Source organism: Megalops cyprinoides, chromosome 12, assembly GCF_013368585.1.
Source record: "Megalops cyprinoides isolate fMegCyp1 chromosome 12, fMegCyp1.pri, whole genome shotgun sequence".
Classification (NCBI taxonomy): Eukaryota; Metazoa; Chordata; class Actinopteri; order Elopiformes; family Megalopidae; genus Megalops; species Megalops cyprinoides.
Window position 1 is genome coordinate 16,111,557 of NC_050594.1, and position 23,664 is coordinate 16,135,220.

Sequence of the window (23,664 nt, forward strand, 5' to 3'; positions counted from 1 at the left end):
AATTTAGTTATTTAATTATTCACGTTTCTATAACAACTTACGTTACGATACGTAAGATATATGCAACTTCATTGTGAAAACGTTCCCTTCACTGAGGATGTCTGATTTTAAAATGGTGTTAATTGTGATGATCTTAGGGTCAAGAAAATTAATATGAAGGGAAATTTTTTGGGGGGGGGGGGGGGGAATTTAGCAATCACAAGATATCCGATCTGAAATACTGGAAGCTAGAAATTTGAACACACTTGACCCCCCCTTCCCTTTCCGTTAAAGGACAATGCTATACCGTTGCCTGGGTACGAAGCGTTTATTTTTATAGGCGTCCGTATATGTACATAGTTATTTTTAACCTGATTTAACTGTTCAAGAAAGTTGGCATTGAACAGTAAACATATCGGTAGAGCTCCGCGTCGTCTGCGCCATGATGAACTAGTGGTGTACTTTAGTGAATGAATAAGGCAGGAGGTATTCCTGTGTGTGCTAAAGATCAGTGGACTCCGGGAGGGAGAGAGGGGGGTTATGGGTAAAGGAGGTTGTGTCTGCGTGTTGATGTCAGAGGAAAGAGAGCACTTGGAATTGAGTATGGAGGACCGAAGAAGGTAGTCAGCCACGGCAACTGACACAATGTAGAAGCAAATTACGGCGAAAAGTTACGCTTAGAAAGAGTTCTGCATCTAGACGCATCCGTGTGAACTGCAGCCGAAGAGAACTATCTGGATGGATGTTTGGATTACAGCGTTCTTCACTAAAAAAAAATCCCCATTGGCGATGATGCGGGTGGAGTTTGCACTTTATCTGAGGGAAAGAAAAGGGTTGGATTTTGAATACTGCGGGTTGTTTGTGAACAGGAAAATTTGAAATTGAGGAGAGGCAGTCCGCAGCGCTCAAAAAGAGGAGGGGAGGGGGGGCAAAGAAAACGCCCTGTTGCCGAATCCTCACTAAACATTAGCATTAACTTTATCGCGCCATCGAAAACATCAGTCACACAATTGAATATGGAACGGGAAGTTTAATACTTGCTTGGCAAAAGGGCACCCTATGTACTACCCGACTTTGTGAAACGGTCTTCCTTTCTTTTGGGGATATATATTTTTTTTTTGTCTGGACATAGCTCGCGAGTCCGAAGTAATTTCAGAGGGCGGCGAGTCAGAGGCGGCTTAGGCCCACGGGCATAGCTGAAGAACAAAAAGGCTGTTTTCGAACCTCCTTCATGTGAACTCACCTTTATTAAAAGGGTTATCCCGCATTCTTAAAAGAAACGGACACTGATTAAACTCTAAAAATGTCGTCCGGAGCAGAAAGACGGTTGGAAAACCGGCAGAAAAAACTGGAAGCCATGATCAAAGATCCAAGGTCTGCGATAAACTTGGAAAGTTTACTGGTAAGTTTGCAGCGATATTTTATTAATATTTAATAAGGCTCCGTAGCTCTGTACGCTAGACCAGTGCCGCGGGAGCAGGCGACACAGATATCGCGCTCAGCAGCCAGGCACGCATTTAGACAGTATTTTTTCAGCTAACGCAAGCATGATATGGGTAGGATTTGTCATTTCCAGTGGTCTTGTATGAATGGTGTAATTTTGATTTTCACTTGTCAACGTGTTTTGCATATCAGACGGAGTGATTTGCATCGTCGCCCGTCGTCGCTACCTTGCATTACAAAAGTACGGACACGCTGCATTCCATTGTCAGCGGTACTGGCAAACGTAATTGTTGTATTCTTAGCGACATCAGATTGGCTTTTTCGCTATTCCGCTGTCCGTGGGAGCAATTACGGCGTTAACACGCAACGTATGTCCCATTATCCTAGGCTGTATTTCCCTCTCGATTTGCCATTCTTTTGTGACGGACAAAACTGCAAGCAAAATGCAGCCTAGGACACCGGACACTTAACTTGTTAGACCTAGATGCCAGAGGAAGGAGCGTTGTCTATTGAAACGTTACATTGAGGTCGACATACAGTTACGGTCGAGCGGGAATGACCATGAGGTTGTGTAGGTAATCTAGTTTACAATGGAGTGTAGGGGATTCGCATGTCACTACTTCACCCTTGTTGACAGACATCCGGTTTTTTGGATTGAAATGACGTGTTTGGCTTGTGTCTGTGTGTAGAAGAGGTATAGCTGCCATGGCTACGCTAGTGTTACTAAAAAGTTGTCTCCCACAAGCGCTTGGACGACATCATCATCATCTTGTCAAAGCATTGGCAAATGCTACTGAACTGCCGTCTGACAGCGCGGCCAAGTGAAGCGAAGCGCCGGTAGCGCTGTAATAATAACCCTCAACGAGTAACGCGCAATCAGCGATTCACTTTGTCAGGACCGTCTCAGCTCAGGAATGCCAGGTTGAAACACGGACGAGCTGCTTAATGGTTTTTAGTCGGTGTTACTGTCTTGTGATGAGTTGATAGCTGTAACCTACGACGGGAGTGCTCTACTGTGCGACACTGGCCAACAGTTTTTTTTTTTTTTTTTTTTTAAATGCACATTTTGGACAAACTATTACTTTGCATATGCAGTGCATTTAGTAGTTGGATAATTGGGCACACAGGCCGAGGTGTGCGTTCCTGAACGGTGTTGGTGGTGAATGTGCAGGGAGAGCTGTGAAAGAATGTGTTTATTTTCCGGGGGAAAAGCGGGGAGAGATGAGCGCGCAGCGCGGGTCAGGAGTGGAGCGGAGTGGGAAGAGCGCGTGGGAGTGAGCACACTGCGTATCCTGCGCTCATCCTGCCATTTTTAGATGGCGTTCTGCAGAAGCAACCCCTCTCTCTGCTGTTCTGAGCTCAAGCGGGCCGTGGAGGACTCGCAGCAGGCCTTTGCATCAACGCAGGCCAGGCCTGGTTCTCAACCTCAACCCTCCAACCGACACCGTCCTGTCCGCCTCCACCTGTGGCTGCCCACACCGACCACATGAGCGGCGTGTTGGGCGATTCCTTTATCCACATCCTTTATCCATGCTGGCCGAATGGACATTCCTCTCCTGTTTTTAAAGCTGTGTTTGTAAACTGAATTCTGTCATTTATGGTTTTTGGTCGTTTTCTGGATTGAGCTGTGGGTGTTGTATCACGCTGGCCCACCCTTGCGTTTTCCTCCCCAGAACTGACGCTGTCATTTTACTGAACCCAAGTGTCCCCCTTGTCCAGCAGAGGATTGGCTGATCCAAACCATGATGGTACCTTGCTGAGCATGGCTGACCAGGCTGTCAGCTGTTACAGCTTTCACATCTCTCTGATGCTATAAATTTATATAGTCATTACATGTGAGGCAATATTGACAAAAATGCCTTTATTGTTTTGTTCCTTTGAGTAGCTTTCCAGCTGACAGATGGTTTAATAGCACTGGCAGACTCGGAATCAGGGCATTACCGGACAAGTTGCAGACCTGAGCTGATACGGTTAGTCTTCCTCTGACGTAATGTAAACAACATAATGGAAAACAACCTGGAACCTGGACCTACTGGGCGAGCCAGATCCCAGCTCTTGAGCAGAAATGGAGTTTTGTTGGAGTGTAGTGCTTCCTTGTTCAGGGCCAACTTTGTGCTGCTCAACAACTTTGATTACCTGTTTACCTGGCTGTAATCCTGCTAGATAGGAAGTTGACTTGGGAATTCCCCCCAAAAATAAATTTAATGATGTAATAACATGTGATGGAAAAAGGCCTTTTGTTGGCTTGATGAAGGTTTACTGTACTGGTTTACCGGTGTGTGCCTGGGCTTTTTTGCAGTATGTACACTTCAGGTATACTGTACCCAAGTGCAGTCTCTGTCAGCTTGCTTTAGGATATGAAGTGAGAAGGAGCGAGTAGTTTTTAGGTCCACAGTATGGTTGCACGTCATTTCAGTGATGCCTGTTTCAAAGGCCCAGTCAGTCCCTGACCTGCTCTGTCAATCAGTAAGTGGGGGGTGGAGTCTGTGCAGCCACTCAGTCTCAGATCTGCCTTGTCAATCAATTATTGAAGGGTGGAGTATGACCAGCCTGTTGGGGAAGGCCCAGAGATGACTCAGACTTTGTTTTGTCCATAGATTGAGTTACAAAAATGCATCTATAGGGTCACAACAGCAGCATGGGAATTGTTATGGAGGACATGCTAAAAAAACTATGCCTCTCCTATTAAGGGGGAAAAGATGTGTTGATGGGTTAAAAAACTTTTTGTGCTATTTCAAAACTTTGCTGAAAGTATGTCCAAAACAACAACTGAAAGTATGCAACTGCATAAGTCATAAGTGACTACTCCATTTACAATATTGAATATTTATAGTTTGCAATCAATGTGTTTATATTTTAGGCACACATAAATAAATCATGTGCAAGAATTATTTCCAGTTTTTAGGGAGGTATCTCAGACTGTTCATTGCTGCAGTTTATTTCCTCAAGTTTTACAGTGTCTGTGAGGAGCTCCATCTCTTTCTCACTAGTTATTTGTAGTGGGAGGCAGCTGCAATTTTTTAATCTACTATTTTTGTAAAATTGGGAGATTGGTAGTTACTAGTTGTTTTTACTCTTAAGATGTACTAAATTTAAACATGGAGATATTAAATTAATTTCTGACTGACTTCTAATTCACTTTTGAGGAAATAAGCATAGAAATAATGAACAAAAATATAAACTACATAACTTTCTCAGCTTTAGCTTGGTCTGATCTGATAGCTTCCCTGTCAGGGAACAGGACTTCGGGAACTCTGAAAAGGATGTTATCAGCAAGACAGAGCTGGAGATAGCATTTGTGGTGTTTATTTTTCAAATGTGCAATTTGAATACGGCTATGGTAATGGTCAGAGGAGCAAGCACTTAAGATAGAATCCGAGGATGCCACAAAATATAGCTGTGGCAGATATGGCGACCTCTGACATGCATGCATGTGATGTGTGCAACAGGTAGGAATACAAGTGCAGAGATACTGCTTCACTGTGCCTGGGATTTAGGTGTGGTCTGCAGTTTGTATGTGTACTGTAGGGCCTCTTTCTCTCATTTTTGCTTTGCTTACACTATGAAGACAACACAACACACGGCAATACACATGTATTTCCCATTAAAGTGGGATATGTACTTGAAAATTGGGAGGTAAACCTAAAGTCTGATGAAGTTGTATTTTGTTACTGCTAAGCTGTAAGCTTTGATATATCACCAGATAACACAAATGAGAGGGGTAGTTTGTGATTTAGTATGTGTCATTTGCTTAAAAAATAAATATCTAGAGTATCAGTGGTATTCCTTACACATTTTCAGGTGAAATCAAACATTGCACCTGTTATTGTTGCTAAAGTTCAAGTTGAAGTTGTTGCATTAACCTTGACATTGTCAGTTTTACATTGATTTTAAACAGAGTGGTGCGCAGCATGCTTGGAGCTCTTCACTCCCTAATATGCATTTTTGTAATGGTGGTAGTCTTCGGGGAATTGGAAAAGAAACAATGCAGAGTTTTAGATTAGAATGATAAATGAACCACTGCTTGAGGTAAACTTTTCATCCCTGTCCTGTGTAAGTCTGTGATTGATCTGGAGCCTTTACTCCTATACACATGACATTTGTAAATAGACAGTGAATATCTGAACTGCTCACCAGTAGAACTGTGCATTTTGATGTGTTTGTTCAGTAAAGGTTTAGCCAAGGATTTGAAAACACCACGATTGAGTGCAGCTCACTATGTTTAAAACCGCAAGCAGCCCAGCTGGCAGGAATAACAATAGTAACACCTAGTTTCTCTCAGAATGGAAGCCTAGCAGTAGCCAAAGTGACCAAGAGTGCACCCTTTTTCAAACTGATCCAAATGAAATGCTGTTTAATGTTGCTTAACATGTAACTACATGGTCAGGAAGCAAATGCTGCTTCTTTCTCTATCAGATGTTCAAAACAATATAACAGTTGTTATATTTGATGATTCAATACCGATTTTGATTTGCTGCACAATGTGTTGTAATCTAATGTATTTAAGCACTGGTTTTATTCACCTGTGATTAAACCGGACATTGCTCATTGTGTTTTTGTTTTCACTTGGGTTGGGACACTTGTCTTATAGTAATTCGTATGGTTATGCTTTTAAGGTGGATTTTGTGAGTTCATTGTGGTGTACAGGGTTTGCTTTTTCATAAAGGTCATTGTCATCGTTTTTAGAAATATTTAGTTCCAGCCTTGAATTGTTTTGTAAGTTTAAAACACATGTTAATTATCTAGACTATAAATAAACAGTATTTTATGGCTGAATAATAGTAGCTCAGAATGGAAGTCTCTCTATGTGATCATTCATGATTTTGGCAATACCACCATGGTTTGGACTGACAGTATTAAATTGGTTTTAAGTCTCATTTTCAAAATTAAAGCTGACAAAGTAATATCACTCTACATATTTTATAAAGTTAATAAATTTACTTAAAAGATGTCTAACTGTCCAGAAAACGGATTACAAGGTTGCAACATACCCTAATTTTACGATTTCTACATGTCTCTCTGAAACTACTAAAATGTTGGCAACAGACAGTAATTTGATGTCACATTTACTCCTCACTGTGGAACAGGAAATTGGCATGCAATACCCCCTTCGAATTCACTGCCTTTTTAACATCATGCATTTCAGAGTTTGCATATTCAGTACAATATCAAAAGCTGTATCATATGGAGACCATGTTAATTCAGGTGGCTAAATTAGGAAGAAATCAATTTGGGTAGTGATTTTACATGGCAATCACAGAAACCTAAACTCTTCTTGTGCCCAAAGCGCAGTCAGTTCAGATTAGAATGCTAGCAGCAATAGGAGGCATTGTATCCATCATTCTGTTCTGATCCCACAAGCAAAGGGCTAAAGTTACAAACTTGTTGGTGAGTTGTGATCATTAGCTAGCTGATAAATTAATTTGCTAAATGTTGATTAGTTTTGCTGTAAGTTTCATTGCATTAGCGATGCAGACAGTGAGGCTTCTTCAGTAGATACCTTGGCATTTTTAGGTATCTGCGTGGTACTGAATACTGGTGGTACTGTGCGTGTGTGTGTGTGTGTGTGTGTGTGTGTGTGTGTGTGTGTGTTAGTAAGGATTAGATAATTAAAGTAGAAAGTGAATTAAACTCAGCCTGCCTGGAAAGCTCATCTATGCAAAACACTTGAGATGTTGTCCTTAACTTGCTTCAACATGCTATACAAAACATCAAGGTCAAACCACCACTTTCATGAAATGTGCTCATTACCTATTTATAAGGAACTTTTTTCTTACAGTTGTGTTAGCAACTTGGCACCGGAATCAATACACACTCCTCGTGGTAGACTCTGATGATCGTAGGAAATCACCTTGCCTTTGCAGTGCAGTGCTTGCCAGGAGGCTGCAGCAAGTAGTATCAGCCAGACGAGTCTCTTTTTGCATGTTTTCATCTGCCTGCTTGGAATGACATAAGTGCTTTCTATGTATCTGCTCACAATTTATTCAAAATTTTAAAGAGCTGGGAGCTGTGTTCTCTGGAAGAAACTATATGCAAATGTGTCAGAAATGGTTGAACTATTGAGTGTGAGGGGCTGTGAGAGGCTTTGTAGTAAAAGGGGGGGTGGCTGGTGCAGCAGGTAGGCTCTTCCTTTGGAAAGGTTCTGCAGCTCGAACATCGAGGTGAAGCCTGCTGGAATTGGCTGCTTTGGATCTGCAGGTATTCCAGTGCATCTTTGAAAGGCAGTGCCACCAACAGGGGGCATGAATACCAGTATGGCAGGGGCCAAATTGGGGGTCGGGGTGAGGGTCCTCACTGTATGGGGGGCCCTGAGGCTGGAATGCTGAGTCCAGGTGTTGCACACTCATGTCCCAGGGCAGTTGTGTTTCAAGAACAGAAGTTGCACTGCAACTTCAACCAAACTAGTAGTGGAATTTCCACATGAAGTACTGTCATGTGAGCCTTTTTCAGATGATAGTGGCTGATAATGGCTGCACCTTTGTACATAGTTAACTTTCCTTCCGCGTTGGTGACACAGTGCATAGCAGGGTGTGCTTCTGGAATGACCTGCCGAGAGGAATCCTTTCAGAAGTTCAGAAGCAAGGCAGGGAAAGGGAGCTCCTGCAATGTAGGGTGGGAATTCCCTCCAGCCTTGCTGTTATTGATTCCTGCCTTTGGCGCATGGAGATGTGGTCTTCATTGTTTTCGCAGCTCAGGGTTCTGCCATGTCAAAACCGGCAGCAGCTGATTTCGTGTGGTCGGCGTTTCGCTGGGTTCTGGCGGGGCGGGGTAGAGCAGGGGTGTGATGCCCGGGCCGCAGCTGACCGGGTGAGCGCCGGGGGTCAGGTGGGACGGGTGGGGGGTGAAAGCTCCGCCAGCGGCCCCGGGGGCGCGAGGTGGCAGCAGGTCCAGACTTGGCTGTGATTCTCCTGCTGGAATGTTGATGCCGTCTTATCAGAACACTTCTCCCAGACCCCCGGCGGCAGGCGGAGGTCCGCGAGCCCGCATGAGACGGTGGCTCTCGGCGCTATTAAAATTCCTCTGTCACTTTGTATCTGAGTGAAAGGAAAGCTCAAACAGGCTGCGGACTTTCAGGCTCACGGTAACGCCTCTCAGGCTTCTGTGAGGCTGCACTCACACAGGTCAGGGTTGGACGTATCCATAGGGTTGGCTTTTTATCTCATTTCTTTTCCAGCGTGATCTCAAATGAGTCTCCCTTCCTGTCAGTGTCTCTGGGCTGTTTCTAAACGCCAGGGTCCGTTTCTGGTTCGGTTCCTGTGTGGGACCTGAACGGTCAGCCCCTCGAATTCGGCAGCAGCATTTAATCCCATAATTACTCCCAAGAAATATATACTGCAGAAGCCCACGGGGCATGTGACCCCCCGGCCGTGTGCATTTCCGCGGCAACCCTGTATGCTGCGTCTCATTGGTGATGTAAGCTCTGATGGATGATGTCATGGTGCGGTGCAGCTGGCAGTGCGAATCGAGCTGGATGCAGTCGTCATTCGACTATTTCGGTCTGGAGCTTAAGTTTCCGCCCTGGGCTGGGTGACTGCACTTTCCTGCCTTTACAATCAAAGTCACACGGCTTTTCATCGGCCACCAGTGATATCATAGTGCCATTTCTGTTCCCCCGGCCTGACCTTGGGAAAAGCCGCGCATTCGGACAACAAACTCTGCTGATTTGGGGCGGAGATTTTGGTAGAGGCTTTATTTTAGTTTTTTTTGTTGTTGTTTTTTAGGATTTTTTTTCCTGCCCGTGTCTGATAACATCTCAGGACACACCCCGTGGCCTCAGGAATTCGCCTCAGTCTCTCTGAGCTGAAGCAGCTATTTAGACATATGAGGGATAGAGCACCGCATTTTATTTACTGCAACGTAGCTTCTCCCTGACTTAATTATTTATGGCCCTGTTTAATTCTCCATTTCTCTGGCAGCTCATTGTGTTGGAGTGCATTAGTGCTGACCAGGGAACCCCTCACGGAGCAGGGTTATTGACTCCAGAGTGGCAGTTGAGGGAGAGATGGACTGGGGAAGAGCTATTTTCTAGATGAAGAAATATGTCCAGATCGATTTCAGTTCAGCGAAGCAGTGCTTTCACTTTACTTACACATAGGCTATTAATAAAAAGAACATTTTTTTATGGCAGGTGGTTAACTCCCCCCCCCCCCCCCCCCCCCCCAACATGAGCTCATAAGCAGATTTGAAATAGTTTGCAAATAAACACATTAACTTTATCTCCATTCACAGTGGGATTATGATTTTGACTGCTAGATAGAAGTCACTTGGAGGTTCCCTGTCTTCAGTTGGATAGAAATATTTTTTATTTATTCAAATTGGATGAGCGATTAATACCTCACAAATCCTGGCGTGAATATTTGCTGCAGTTTTTGCTTCGTATGACTCACTGTGTGATGGAGGTCTCAGTTATGCATCTTGAGTTATTTCCTAGCTTGAATGTGGGTGGCTGCGCGCGTCTGGGGGAACCGGTTGGACCCTGTTTTTTGGGGCCGCTGACGCAACACAGTTCTTCATGGGTGGTTGACTTTCCACTGGGGCGTCGTCCGTGGGCCGGAGGAGCAGAGGCATTGTGGGTAAATGCAGCCCCTGCTATGTTTTGAGTTTTGAGCGATCGTCCTCCTACACATGCTGCCTGGGTACGGACAACCCCCCCACCACACACACACACACACACACACACACACACACACACACACACACACACACAGGAAATGGAAATCATATCCAGGATTTGAGCACGGACATGTCCTTGCCTCCTCCCCTTCCAAACAAACAGCTTATCTCCATCAGCATGAGCCAACCGGGACATGGTGCTGGCCTCAGTGTGTATGCGAATGTGCACGGACGTGCGTGTGTACGTGCATGTGTGTGTGTGCACATGCGCGCATGCATGCAGGCGTGTTTGTACGTGCTTCTGTGTGTGTGTTGGAGAGACTACACACTTGCTGCTTCTCTTCAAGGTTGGAGGCACGTGTGTGTGTGTGTGTGTGCGCTCATATTTGTGTGTAGGCACTGTCTTGTTTTGGAGAAATTGTGTGCTTGTTGATGATGTTGAGAGTGTGACAGCAGTAAGCAGTAAGGAGATGTGTTTAGAAGAAAAGGATGAATGTAAGCACTCCGGTGTAGGGGAAGAGCACGCTGAGCAACCCCCCCCCAACAAAATAAAAAATTCTTAGAAGAAGCAGACCACCACTCCCCTCAGCACCAATGTGATCGCTCGACAGCACAGAGTGTTTTCTGCCAATCTTGGCTTAGTAGGCTTAATCTCCCTTTGTACGTGTGTGTGTGTGTGTGTGTGTGTGTGTGTGTGTGTGTGTGTGTGTGTGTGTGTGTACGGGGTGGCGGAGATCAGCTGCGGCTAACAGGAAGTTGGGTGGAATTAATTCCTAATTAAAGACTCATTAAGTTCTTGCAATGAGGCAGCTGGTTTATCAGCTTTTTCCCTAGTTTTACTCTGCATACCTCACTCACAGTAGTGCAGTACTGGCTGAACAGAGCGGCGGTTTCAGCAAGATGTGGTAACGCAGGCTGCATGCTTAGAAAAGGAAAAAAGACTTCTGCCTGTGCGATAGCTCCGCTCATTGGCTGTGGTCAGCTGACCTCAGAGGGTGCCGTTGCAGTTCTCGTGCCATTGCCGTGCGGTGTGAGGCGGCCTGGGTCGCACTCTGCTCCCAGTGCACAGAACTGGCTTCCTGTTGCGCTCTGTGCCCGGCTCCATTGTTTTTGTAATTATAGCGCTGCGGCGTGGAAAAGGCCGGGCTCTGGAGGCCTCGCGCTGGCACGCGGGCCCGAGGAGGTGTCCCGTTTCTGCTGGGAGGTCACTTTTAATCGCGCCCCTGCCGGCTCCGCCTTCGTCAGCAGCAGCGGCCCCGCTCTGCTGAGTGCAGGTGCCCTGAGCTCCCGCCTGGGCCTGGAGACGCAGCGGCCAAGTTAATGAGGGTGGAGGAATTAGAGTATGGCTGTGGTAGGACTGTAGTGCTGAGAGTACGGGCATGTTATGACTGAACTGATGAGAGTATGGGTGTATTAGGGCTGTGAGTGTATTAGGGATATATTGATGAGGGTGCAGGTATATTAAGGTTATATTGATGAGGGTGCAGGTGTATTAAGGGTATATTGATGAAGCTGTGTGTGTCTTAGGGCTGTGCTGACGTCTGAAGGTGTATCAGGCTTATGTTGATGTGGTATGTGGGTGAATAAGTTGCTCTGTGGTCATGCATTGATTCTGCTCTAAACTGCAGCACTGAGATGGATTCCCAGTTTTCCTTATGAGGTGCAAAGCCCTTCCCTGTAGCAGGATCCCCCCCCCGCCCTCCCCCTCGCTGTCCCAGGGGAGGCGAGACAGCGCCGGAGGGGTTCTGGCCGTGAGCTGGCCCTGGCCTCGGCCCGTGACACGCAGCACGGCTGAATTTATGTCCGATTTGCTTCAGAATACGGCCGGTGCCAGCGGAACGGGGCGATCCGCTCCGGGCTGGGAGAAACACTGCCGTATAAGGAGGTGCGGTAGTGGCGCTGCACATTTCACAGTAACCTTTCAGCCCGCGGCCCCGGAGCCGCCTCTGCAGGCACGCAGCGTTCCCGCAACGCGCACGCCCGCGGCGCTGCCGATCTGCGCTTCCAGCCGGAGAGAGAGGGAGCGAGACGGGGCATTGGACGAGCGGCGCGCGGCGCACTGCGCTCTGCGCTCTGCATTCACAAAATCGCTGAAACCCCTGCTGTCTGCAGAATGAGAATGCGCGCTTATGTAACCACGACCACCTGCTGCCGCTTACAGCCTCCCGGTCTCTCTCTCTGCCATTGTGCTGTGCTGGGAGAGTGAAGCCGTGCACTGATCTGAGGTCAGCGCGTAGATCAGGACTGCGCTGGAGGCATTCGGGCCGCAGAAGTAAGCTGAGGGCTTGGAGCATTTCGTGAGAGCGTTCAGACAGAGGGGAAAAACCTCCTACCAGGTCTCCGTTGGAAACCGATAGCTACCAGATCTGGGAGGCCTGCGTAATGTAGGGAACAAGCAGACATGTGGATGCAGCCATTAAGGGTCCGGTGCATTGGATCGGTGGCCTTGTGGTCACAGTGCATGTGTCCTGATACCAGAAGGTTGTGGTTTCAGACCCCAGTTGAGTCATACTAATTGGCTGAAACACATCCCCATTCTGGTGCTGTTGATGTGGAAGTTGAGCTGTGTCCATGCTGTGGCCTCAGATTAGCCACCATCCTTTGCAGGGTACCTGTGAGCTTCTCCATGCAAATGAAACTGGAGTAAACTCTGTCTCCAGGAACTAGCCAGGGAGAGTGTGTACCACTTTATCGAGGACCACAGAGTTGCAGTGCAGAGGAAACACACTGTGTCAGAGTGGGTGAGGGCTCTACGCTCCAGACCGTTTCTGAGGACCGCGGCGTGGCTGTGGAGGAAACGCTCGGTGCGTCAGCGCGGGCCGGCGGCTCGCAGGTTCCTCTTTCCCTGAGCCGTCCTCTCGCGGTCGCGGCATTAGCATGCAGCGTGAAGCCGAGCAGGCCCCGCGCCTTTCCCGGCTTGCTCTTCGCAGCTCAGCTGTGTGTCAGCCGCCATCCCCACGGGGTGGGAGGACGAGTCTCACCAACGGAAACCCGCCAGCCGCCAGCTGCCGGCTCATTAGAGCTGACACCCACGGGCTGTGTGAAAGGGCGGCGGTGCAGGGGATGCTCTCGGGGTTATTCCACTCAATAAGTCTCTCATGAAGTTTTCCACTCTCAGGCGGCTCACAGATGGCACCCCTGGGAGAAACTCGGCTCTCACTGCCACATCTCCTCATGTACTCCCACAGGCTGCTCACCCAGACACCCTGCTATGGGGAGAGACATTCTGACAGACAGGAGAACACTGTGTCTGTTCATTAAGAGCTATATAAGATGTAATTACATTACGCTAAATTATCGGCATTTATCGGACACTCTTATCCAGAGCAGCTTGCAGAGGTTACAGTTTTTTATGTTCCCCATTTATACAGCTGGTTATTTACTGAGGCAGTTCTGGGTGTTTCTCTCTCACACACACATTGAGCAGATGCTCTTATCCAGACTGACTTACATAGGTTACAGTTTTATCCATTTATGTGTCTGGATATTTACTGAAGCAAAGTCTGGGTTAAGTTCCTTGCCCAAGGGTACAGCAGCAGTGCCCCAGTAGGGAATCGAACCAGCAACCTTTCAGTTGTGAGTCCTGCTCCTTACTGCTACGCTACAAGGCCCCCTGCAGTTCTCACTCTCGCTCGTTCTTGAACCGCACTGATAGAAGAAACGACTCTCACTTTCAGGGTGTTTTTTAGTGAGATTTTGGGGGTTGACAGAATGAGCCCCAAAGGCCCCGCACTGAGGGAACTGCATCCTCGGGGCGGTGCAGTGGGTTATGTGAAGAGGCAGCTTGGTACAGGTTGGTTTGTGAGTTTGTCTGTAAGGCCTGTTGATGTATTGGCACCGTTACACTTTGCTCTGTGTATACGGTGGCGTTGAGATGTATGCTTTTGAAGAGGGCCTCTGCTTCCCATCTGTGTGTGCTTTTGTAAATGGAGGGACAGAGACAGGACAGGGTTTGGCAGGTTCAGTTCAGAGACAAGCCAGACTTTCACATGTAAAGAATGAGGAAGATGAATGTTTGTGTGTGTGTGTGTGTGTGTGTGAGAGGGAGAGAGAGATTGTGTTTGTGTTCGCGCATGTCCCCGATACGTGAAGTTGCGCCTTACGGTGAGATGTGATTGCGATGTGTGTGTGTGTTTGTGGTGTTCGAGTCCTGATGCATATCTGTTCACCATTCTGTGCAGCCCCTTCCTCTCTCTCTCGAGTGCAGTGTGTGTGTGTGTGTGTGTGTGTGTGTATTTGAAGGCTGACTCAGACTGTATTTATAGAGCCCTGCCTGTAGGGGGGGCGGGCGGAGGTGAGGACAGGCTGTGTTTGAGGCCATTGTTCCTCCCACGGGCTGTGCGTTCATCTGTCGGCGCGGTTACTCAGCGGCCCCTCCGTCACACTCCCTCTGTCTCCTCTGTTTTCATAATCACAATCATTGTCATCGACACACTCGTGTTCAGTGCTTCTCCCTCTGCCAGTGAGGGGGGGATTTGCCGGGTCCGACTCTCCATTGACAGTGGAGCCTGAAATATAAGCTGTCCTGTTGTTGGTTTTAGCCATGATTAGTCACTCCACTGGTGTCCGCTGCAGCCGGCAGAAACGATCTTGCAGCCTGCATTCTGCGGGGTTTGTCCTCTGTTTGTGTCCAGTGGTATCGTGCAGAATGTGTATGAAGCGGAACCTGGTCAACTGCAGTCAGACCACACACTGTTTGGTCACTGTTGCTGTCAGTTAGGTCATGCTCCTGGTTAGGTTGTGCTCTGCCCCAGAGTCGCTCTATCCACTCTTGGTTCATATACATGTGGTCTTGTCATGCCCCAGGGGTCTGTATTGTACAGTGTAGCCCAGTGCCGTTGCTACCATGGTTATTTCTGTATAATATAGCCCAATGCCACTGCTACAAAGATTTATACTGTAAAATATAGCCAAGTGCCACTGCTCCATGGATTTGGCAGATGCTACCTCGACAGCCCAGTGTATTGAGATGGTGCTTGTGCTGTGTGGCAGACGCTCTCGAGTAATCTTTCTGGAAGCATACTACAGCAGATCAGCTGCAGGCTGTTTATTTAATTGTGTGCATTTTGGGAAGGGCTTATGCTCCCATGACTCAGATGTTATCAGTGTGTTAACGTGTTAAGGCAGGGGTGGGAGGTGCCTGTCTGTGTTTGCGAGTAGTCAGTGGTTGCTTGTGTTCAGTGTCCCGGTGTTGGATTGTGGTTTGGGCTGGTATTTGGTTTGAGATTCTTGCTGTTGAGTGAAGCAGAGAAAGATATGAAATCTGGAGCACTGACAAATGACGGCTGGCCTGATATAGGAGACTCCAGACAGTTTTAACACCCCACAGAGAAACGCACACACACACACACACACACACACACACACACACACACATATTCACAGGCACATAGTTACTCTTCTCACGCATCACGGCACTTCATCTTGGTCTCACCAGTAGCAATGCTAAAATCAAGTCCTTGTGTTACTGGGTAATACAAGACCCTATCAGGCAAAATCCAGCGCACATTTATTTTCTATTCCGTCCACTGGCGCTTATCTCAGAGTGTAGGGGTTTCCCCTGTGTCCTGGCTACATTCCCAATCTGGCAGTCTCAATATGGCCAGCAGTCCCCCTAGTATCACTGGCTAAGTGAAACCCTCCCTCTCCGCTCAGCTGATGTATACTGCGCACTCTGGCACAAATCCATGAAAGACTCTGTATAACTGCAACTGATTTCCGCAAAGCCCTGCTACAGCACACATCCACAACGATACTGTTGTGTGTCAAAAGGCCGATATTTCTGTTTCAGCTCTCGCTGAATGTTATCAGGAAAGCTTGTCTGTGTAAGTGTAGGGGTGGACATGTCGCCTAGAGCATTGTAGAACTCAAAATGGCACGTATCCGTCAGTTTTTAAAACGTGGTTTGATTGCTTAGAATATGCTAATTCATTAAGTCAACGCTCAAAAGATTGCCATTGCAGGAATGACCCATTTGAATAAACTCTTAAAATCTGGTGTTACGTGAGGATAGAGGGTACATAATAAAGAGGAAGTGTGTCTGAACCGCTTACGTTTTTTTATTTTCTCTTTTCTATGAACTGCAGTGATTAAATGTGGGTGGGTTTGATAGTTTGGAATGGTCTGTGGTGTGAAACCATAGCAACGCACAGATTCGTTGGACTGCATGGAAATGGCGTCAAGACTGAAACGGAGAGGGTCGCCACCGATGCCTCTGTTGAAGTGGATGAAGAGCAGCTGCCACCTCCGCTGTTGCAATCTACAAACAAGCCCTTAATTCAGGCCCCCAGGCTCTTTCCTTTTTTACAGCCACGACGGGCGTTAAACTACCTTGCGGTTCACAAACATATTCCATGACGCAAGATAGATGGCTAACTGTAAGTCGTTGCTGCCCAGGGTCATTTTATTATGATTTGTCATAGTGCATTTGTCATAGTGCGCCCCCCCTATGGTAGGATAGGTTACATGTAGATGTGTGGAGGCGGTGTCTGGCATTGTGTTCCTGCAGTGAGGTGGCTGCCTCATCTTGCCAGATTTGAATGCAAATCCACTGTTCTGTATATTCTGTGCATGTCTGGATGAGCTGTCTCTGAGGTCAAGGGTCAGCCTCCTTTGTCTGGAGGTCTTCATACTGTTTCTCTCTCACACATTTATACACGCAACATATATTACGATACATTCCATTACATCAATGTCATTTAGCAGACACTCTTTGTCCAAAGTGATTAACATAGATTACAATTTCACCCATTTTTGCAGCTGGATATTTACTGAGGTAATTCTGGGTTAAGTACCTTGCCCAAGGCTACAGCGGCAGTGCCCCAGCAGGGAATCGAACCAGCAACCTTTCGGTTATAAGCCCTGCTCCTTACCACTGTGCTACACTGCCACCTTAACACACATTCAGTGCACACACTTGACACTCACGTACATACTACACGCACATAAAAAGTGCCTCCTACTGTCCGTGATAGCCCCCCCCCCCCGTTCCAGGCTCTCCGGTGGCTGTCTGGAATTGCCCCTCTGATCCCCCTGCCCTGCAGACTGCTGCAACAGTGAGAGGGGTAGAGAGGGGTGAGGTAGGGTGAGGCGGGGTTATTTTTGTAAACTGGGGGGGGGTTTTCGCAGCCAGCATGCGCGTGCCTGTGTGGGCCACCCCGCCCTTACACAGCACTCTTACATTCCTATTCTGCTGCGACCCCCCCGGGGGGGTCACACTGAGGTCAAAGATCACGGCGGCCAGAGCACTGGGCTGTCGGGCACAGAGAAGGGAGACTGTGGGTGGACATGCTTGTCCATGGGTTTGTCCAGTCCTGAGCAGGAGCTGAGCAGATCCCTAATCTTTACTTTATATGGATCTGTCAGGCTATATATATCCATGTGAGATAAATATCAGTGGATCTGCATAGCGCCTGCTGTGAAGTAACACCCATGAAAAGACACCACAGTTTCAATTTGGTAAACAATTAAAGTTGTTAATGTGTCATTAATAGTCAACACAAGTGTTATTTTTAAACTGCAGACAATTTAACAGTGAGTCGGCTCAGTAATTGTTTATGTATGAATCATTTAGCGACCTTTAATTACTCATTAAATATTTTAAATGTTGTACCAGATGCTGATGACTTCCCAGGTGTTGATTAATTTTCATGCTGTGTGAAAATATTTTTTGTAATGATTGACTGCATAATTAAAAACCCTGATATTTTTTCATTATCCTAACTAATACTCATGGTGGCTATGTCTGCATAAATGATCTCACATTGATTTTATACACTCACCTCTCTGCAAAGCGGATATAGGCTTCCTTATTCGCAGGGTATTGATTTAAACTGACAGTGGTAAGGATTAACAGTTTATCTCGATTGCCTGTACCAGTGCTTTGACTTACCCAGAGACTTTGCTCACATGGTTTGCCTCATACATGTAGTGGTATTGGTCTGTCTTAGAATTGGCTGAAGCAATCCAGAAGAAAGCCTTGTACTTATTCTAAATAAAATTGTCGCTCAACAGAAGTGTGTGTGTGAAGGAAAACCTTGGAGCTTTGTGAATGTTGCCGTAGGAAGATGTGATTATTGTCCTTTATATGCAGCAATTACATTACAGATGAGATACAGGTGAGGCTAATAGCCCCTGATTGTGCCATTACTACGGTAAGGTTCTGCTCTGGCAAGGTGAGACTCGTGTCACAAATCTCATAAAGCAGTAAGTGGGAAGTACATCCGCAGCCACTTTACAAGTGTGGAATTAGGATTGGTAGGATTACTGCTTGTGTGAGATGTTTGCTTCTGTCCAAGTTCTCCTGCTCCTGGCCAACATTGGTCCCCTTTCAGAGATCTAAGGATTTACATTAGCTTTGCAAACTATTTGAAAGATTTTCAGAAGCCTTAATATAGTAACTGGCTTCATTGGGTAGTTTGATAATGAGAGTGTGGTGTGATTACAAAAAGCCCAAATTGTTAAACCCATTTCAGACTTAACAGTAGGCTTAATTAGTTGCCTTTTAATAATAAAAGTAGATTTTTTTATTCGCTCTGCTTAATAGGAAATTAAATTCATAGCCAAAAAAACAAAATAAACATTTGGTGCATATATGTTTTCTGAGACCGTTTCCCTACTGCTGAGGTTTACATTAAGAAATACTATAGTGGACAGTTTGTAAATAGTTTTCAATGTAAACAGTTTTAATGTCTCTAAAATGCATTTATTTGTTTTTAAGTCATTTAGTATGTTATGTTTTAATAGTTTTCTAGCTTGTGTTTAAATAATTTTGTGGAAAATCAGCTGAAATTGTGTTTCCCCTTTGGAAGCAATCTCCCCGTTCCCAGAGCATTCCCATTTCTCCATATCGTTGGCCACTCGTAAACATTTGTTCTGCTGTGTACACTGCATATGCTTCCACATGAGCGTCCACATAACTGACATTTAACCTTATTTCTTACTTTATCTTGTCACTTAACCTTTAGGTCAGTTATGGTGTAACTTTTAATTTCACTGGCAGCCAACAACACACAGGCTTTTCGTCAGTTGTGGGTGCACTGTGAGTAATTAGGGGCAGGGCCATCAGAGCTACTGTCTGCATGCGGTGTGTTCATAAACAGGATGGTAAGCATTAGTGAGTACAGCCCAAAAGCTGTAAATCAATTCAGCTGAGAAGCTCTGTAATTTGCTAATATGGAAGAGTAGCGGGGAAAATTCTGAAATTCATTAGACGTTCCCCCACATATTTTCACGTAACACTCCTTATTGTGATAGCACTATCAAGGTATTCGGACCAAGGTAAACTGCAGCATTACAAAATGGTTTCCTTCTGTCAGAAATGTAATGTTTGTTTTAATCAATATTAAGTCAATATTAAATATTTGTTGGATAGTCTCGCCAGCTATAGCACCTCTATGACCGGAATGGTTATATCCTACAGCAGATAGCAGTGTTATATTTAGGGCTGCATGCACTACGGCCCATTTGTAGAAGCAGCAGGTGTCAGTGGTAATTCCGTAGAAAGTGACGGTCTTCCAAGGATTAGATCATTAGGCTGAATGCGAGTCACCATGATGGAGCTCTGCAACTGGGCGGCTGTGATAATGGGATGAAAATATGGCTGCTGATCTTGCTATGAAAGAACTTAATATTCACCAAACCTTTCACAACCGGCAAAAATGTGTGTGGTTTATGATGCCGGCCATCAGGATGTGAAAACTAAGCAAAGGGAGTTTGTAACTGATTCACAAAAACACCAACCTCGTTAGCAGAGTGGGTTGCAGGGCCAAGGTCCTGATGAACGGAAATGAATACAGTTATGAAAGTGTGTTTGGCTCCTATAGGTTTCTCAGATTATTTCCTTGTTTGCCCCTTACATACTATACAAGCATACGTCAAAGAGCCAAGAGTGGTTAACGTTTAGAGTTCAAGTAAATTTAAATTATTCATTGCAATGTTTTGAAAGTGTGACCAATTTAATTGGGTATAAAAACGTGTCAGTTGTGTGCCTTTCTGAATTCAAAAAGCATTCTTTCATCACTGCCTGTCATTCAGTTCAAAGCTGATCCTTTGTCTCTCTAGCTCCCCAAGCTGCTTACCCTAATGCAAGACCTTTTTCCCGATTTGTGTCTTATAATGGAAATACAGAACACCCAAAACACACTGCATTTAGCCTAAAAGGCTAACGTAACCTGACCGATTGATACCCAGGATAGCGTTTCGCCACCAGTTTGAACTCAGCATGGTTGACTCCTTGTTTGTTGAGTGTTTGTTTCATTAGCTTGATGCAATTGTGGGATCTTTTTCTTACGTCATATTTTAACACAGCAATGAACTTTCTGCTCTGGCTGAGGTGGTAAAAATGCATGGCCCTGGGAGTCAGAATGTGAGCAGATAAGACAGTGCTAGACAGTTGTTCCAAGGAACTGTGCTGGATTGCTGCACTTTAGGGTCATGCTAGGGTATTAGTCATTTTTAGCGAAACCACAAGCTGCACTGACCTCCGCAGTGTGTCTGATGGCCATGTATGAAAGAGCATCTAATTTACAATTGTTGAGAATAACTTTCTCGCTACAGTAGTTCTGCTGGTACTGTAGGTTTTGGTAAGCATTAGTTGAGTACTGCATATCAGTATGGAAGTGCCATTTTTTGCAAAGAAGACTGTTTGGCTGGATTGCTCTGGTGTTTTTTGTTATTTGTCATGCATGAATCGATACATCATTTTTTTCTCAGCCCTTGCTGTATATAGAAATTGCCAATTCCTCCAGAGCTCCAAGCCTGCAGGTGTTCAGCGACAGTAATAAAACCAGCTGAATAATACTCGCCAGAGTTTTCGCCACCAGTGCCATGCTGTAAACAAATGGTTTCCAGGTTTCAAACAATGCCTCCTCTGCCAATACAAAGGCCAGCTTAAGGATCTCGTTGAAGCTTTGCAGCTAAGTCAACACCGTTTGAATTTCATGGAGCAGAAATCGGCCGCAGTTGGCTCAAGTGCCACATACATTAGTACATCAAAGCAGCCTGGGTTTTTGCAGCCTCTTTAGAAGAGTGACACCGTTTTCCAGGTACGGACAGTTTAGCGCCCTTTACCTTGGTCTGTCCATGTAGTGCTGCGTGTTTTCATGCCTGTTTTCCATGCTCCTGGCTGTGTTCTGTTAGCTAAAGTGGACACACACAGCCATTTATGTCACACACTTCTCCACCAGAGGATTTCCCCAGCTGATTTTTACACTCCTCTACAACTGTGACACAGTTTAGATAACAAAAGCAGAGAAGATTAATATGTGTTTATATCTGTATTTACGTATATCTGTATCTCATGTATAGTGTATCTAATATAGTGTTGTGAACACAAGCATATCATAGATGGATATAACCTCTGACTGTCCCTGCTCTTGACATTACCTGTGACCTCAGCTCCACTCCTGGCCCTGACGTGTCTCTAATGTGACATGTGGCTTCATGTGTCGGGGCCCTCTGCTGTGATCAGAAAGGGGTGAGACACTGGGGTGTCCCCTCTCCAAAGCACAGGGTAAAGGCAGGATGCAGCGGCCCACTTTCCTCTCCATGTTTGGAGTCCACTCCAGAACAAATCCCCTATCTGTCGCTCCCTGAGCAGGCCTGCCCCGAAACGCCCCTCCCCCTCCGTCCCCCCCGCGTCATCGTTTGCGCTCCACGTGCTTTGTTCCAGTCCTGCTGAGCTATGGGCCAGTTGGCATGTCCGCATTGGGCTCAGCTCCACTTCTCCCAACAACTATTTTTAAACGCAAGGAATTCCATAAAAAACATTGAAAGTCCTGAGCTTGTTTTCTGTTCCACATGCTTGGAGACGGGGGTGTGGGAGGGGGGGGATGGGGGTTGGGGCTATTTTATCCTGTGGGCTAGGCTATTAGCTGCTGTTTTTTTTACAGCCTCTGATATAAAGCCGTGCGGTATTTCAATGACAGTTATGTAGCTGTGCAGTCCTCTCCAGGGTGATTTAGAGTGTGTTTAGCGGGTTGTGTAGTAGCCATTTTCATTTACTTCAGTACTTTGGGTGATCGGTCCCCCTATGTTTCCAACCCCACACTTACTCAGTACTGACACCCAGACAAAGTGGACTCCGGACAATTTTTCCCATTCTGGTCCACACTACTCACCCAAATCCAGTCCCATTCCACCATCCTGTGATCCATTCCACAGTACACAGGCTTGTGTACTGCTAATGGCCCCTGCCTGGCACAGGAAAAGCAGTCGAAAACAAAGTGCCCTAATCAGTGCTCCTTAGCTCTGCCCTCTGTGGCTCTCTGCTCCTGTATGTAGGCGGCAGTATGGTGTAGTGGTAATAAATAGGGCTCGCAGCTGAAAGTTTGCTGGTTTGATTCTCCGCTGGGTCTGCCGTTGTACCCTTGGGCATGGTACTTAACCCAAAACTGCCCCAGTGAATATCCAGCTGTATAAATGGATAACATGTAAAAATTATAAGTCCCTCTGGATAAGAGCGTCTGCTAAATGACAATAATGTAATGTGTGTTTCCCAGATGTCCTTTGGAGAACCCACCCCTTGTTCTCTCTCTTTCTCTCTTTGTTTCAGCATATTGTCATTCCTCCTGCCTCTGTGTTCTTCTCACTCGGTTCTCCCTGTTCACCTCCCTCTGTGTTTTTTTTATTCTCTGTCTGTCTCCCTATCTGTCTGTTTTTTTTGGGTCTCTCTCTCTCTCTCTCTGCTTTTCTGTGTGTCTCTCCCTCTCTCCTCTCTCGTCTCTGTGCTGTCTGGCCATGGGGAGACCGCACTGCAGATCCCCCGAGGCAGAGCAAACTTTATTTAGTGTCTGCCGTGTGGAGGGAGAGCCCGCTCTGCACGCCTGCTGACAGACAGGCCCCTCACGGCTCCTTATCGGACGCAGGAAGCTAATCGCAAAGGAAGAGAAGGGCTCTCTATCTGCTCTGGTGTTACCCACAAACACGCATGGAATGGATGTTCAGACACAAACTATTTCCTGTTGTTCTGGGGGTGGGGGGTGGGGGGGGGGGTGTTTCTGGACCTGTCTCGGGGTGTTCAGTGTGGCTCGGTGTGATGCGGAGTGAGCCGGTGGGGTGCAGTGCTGGGAGAGAAGGAGCAGGGAGTTCCTTGTGTTCCCAGAGTGCACTGGGGCCTGAGCATGTAGTCACAACTGCTCCCTGGTGGAGGATGTGCCCTCAGCAGCAGAGGAAATGACTAGCAGACCAGTTACAGGACCGGCTTCCTGATAGAACGAAATTATCTTTCAAGTCCTGGACGGGATGTGTCATTTCCTGTATTGCTGAACTCTTGACAGTGATGTTAAGCTTTTTTTCCCCTTAAATAGTAGTGTTTGTAGGAGGGGATTCCTATATAGGGAGAGAAAGTGCAGTTGGACAGATTGAGCAGAGTGAGTGTGTCCTTACGCACATAATCAGGACAAAGCAAAGTGGCACAAGCTGGGAGAGGTGTGGTCACAGGGTTTGGGATGTTTGACGGACAGGTGAAATGAATTCTGGGGAAAATCTCCAAGGAGATGAGGTCAGGCGTTGGCCATCAAATGTGTCTCATGAACACTTAATGACTCAGTAATTTGAATAGAGATGGAACTGGTGCACCCTCAATTCCCAATGGAATTTTTGATTATATGTTCAAGTCTAATTTAATTG

At 46.3% G+C, this 23,664-nt stretch overlaps 1 protein-coding gene across 5 annotated transcripts in view; it reads left to right on the forward strand.

The window, feature by feature from the left end:
• Nucleotides 1-553: 553 nt before the first annotated feature.
• rock2a (rho-associated, coiled-coil containing protein kinase 2a) overlaps nucleotides 554-23,664 on the forward strand; it is a 53,679-nt gene continuing 30,568 nt past the window's right edge. For all 5 annotated transcript variants that reach the window (XM_036541589.1, XM_036541590.1, XM_036541588.1 and 2 more), the window contains exon 1: nucleotides 554-1,381. In XM_036541589.1, the coding sequence (XP_036397482.1) occupies nucleotides 1,283-1,381 (99 nt within the window). In that variant the 5' untranslated portion in view covers nucleotides 554-1,282. The remainder of the gene's footprint in view (nucleotides 1,382-23,664) is intronic.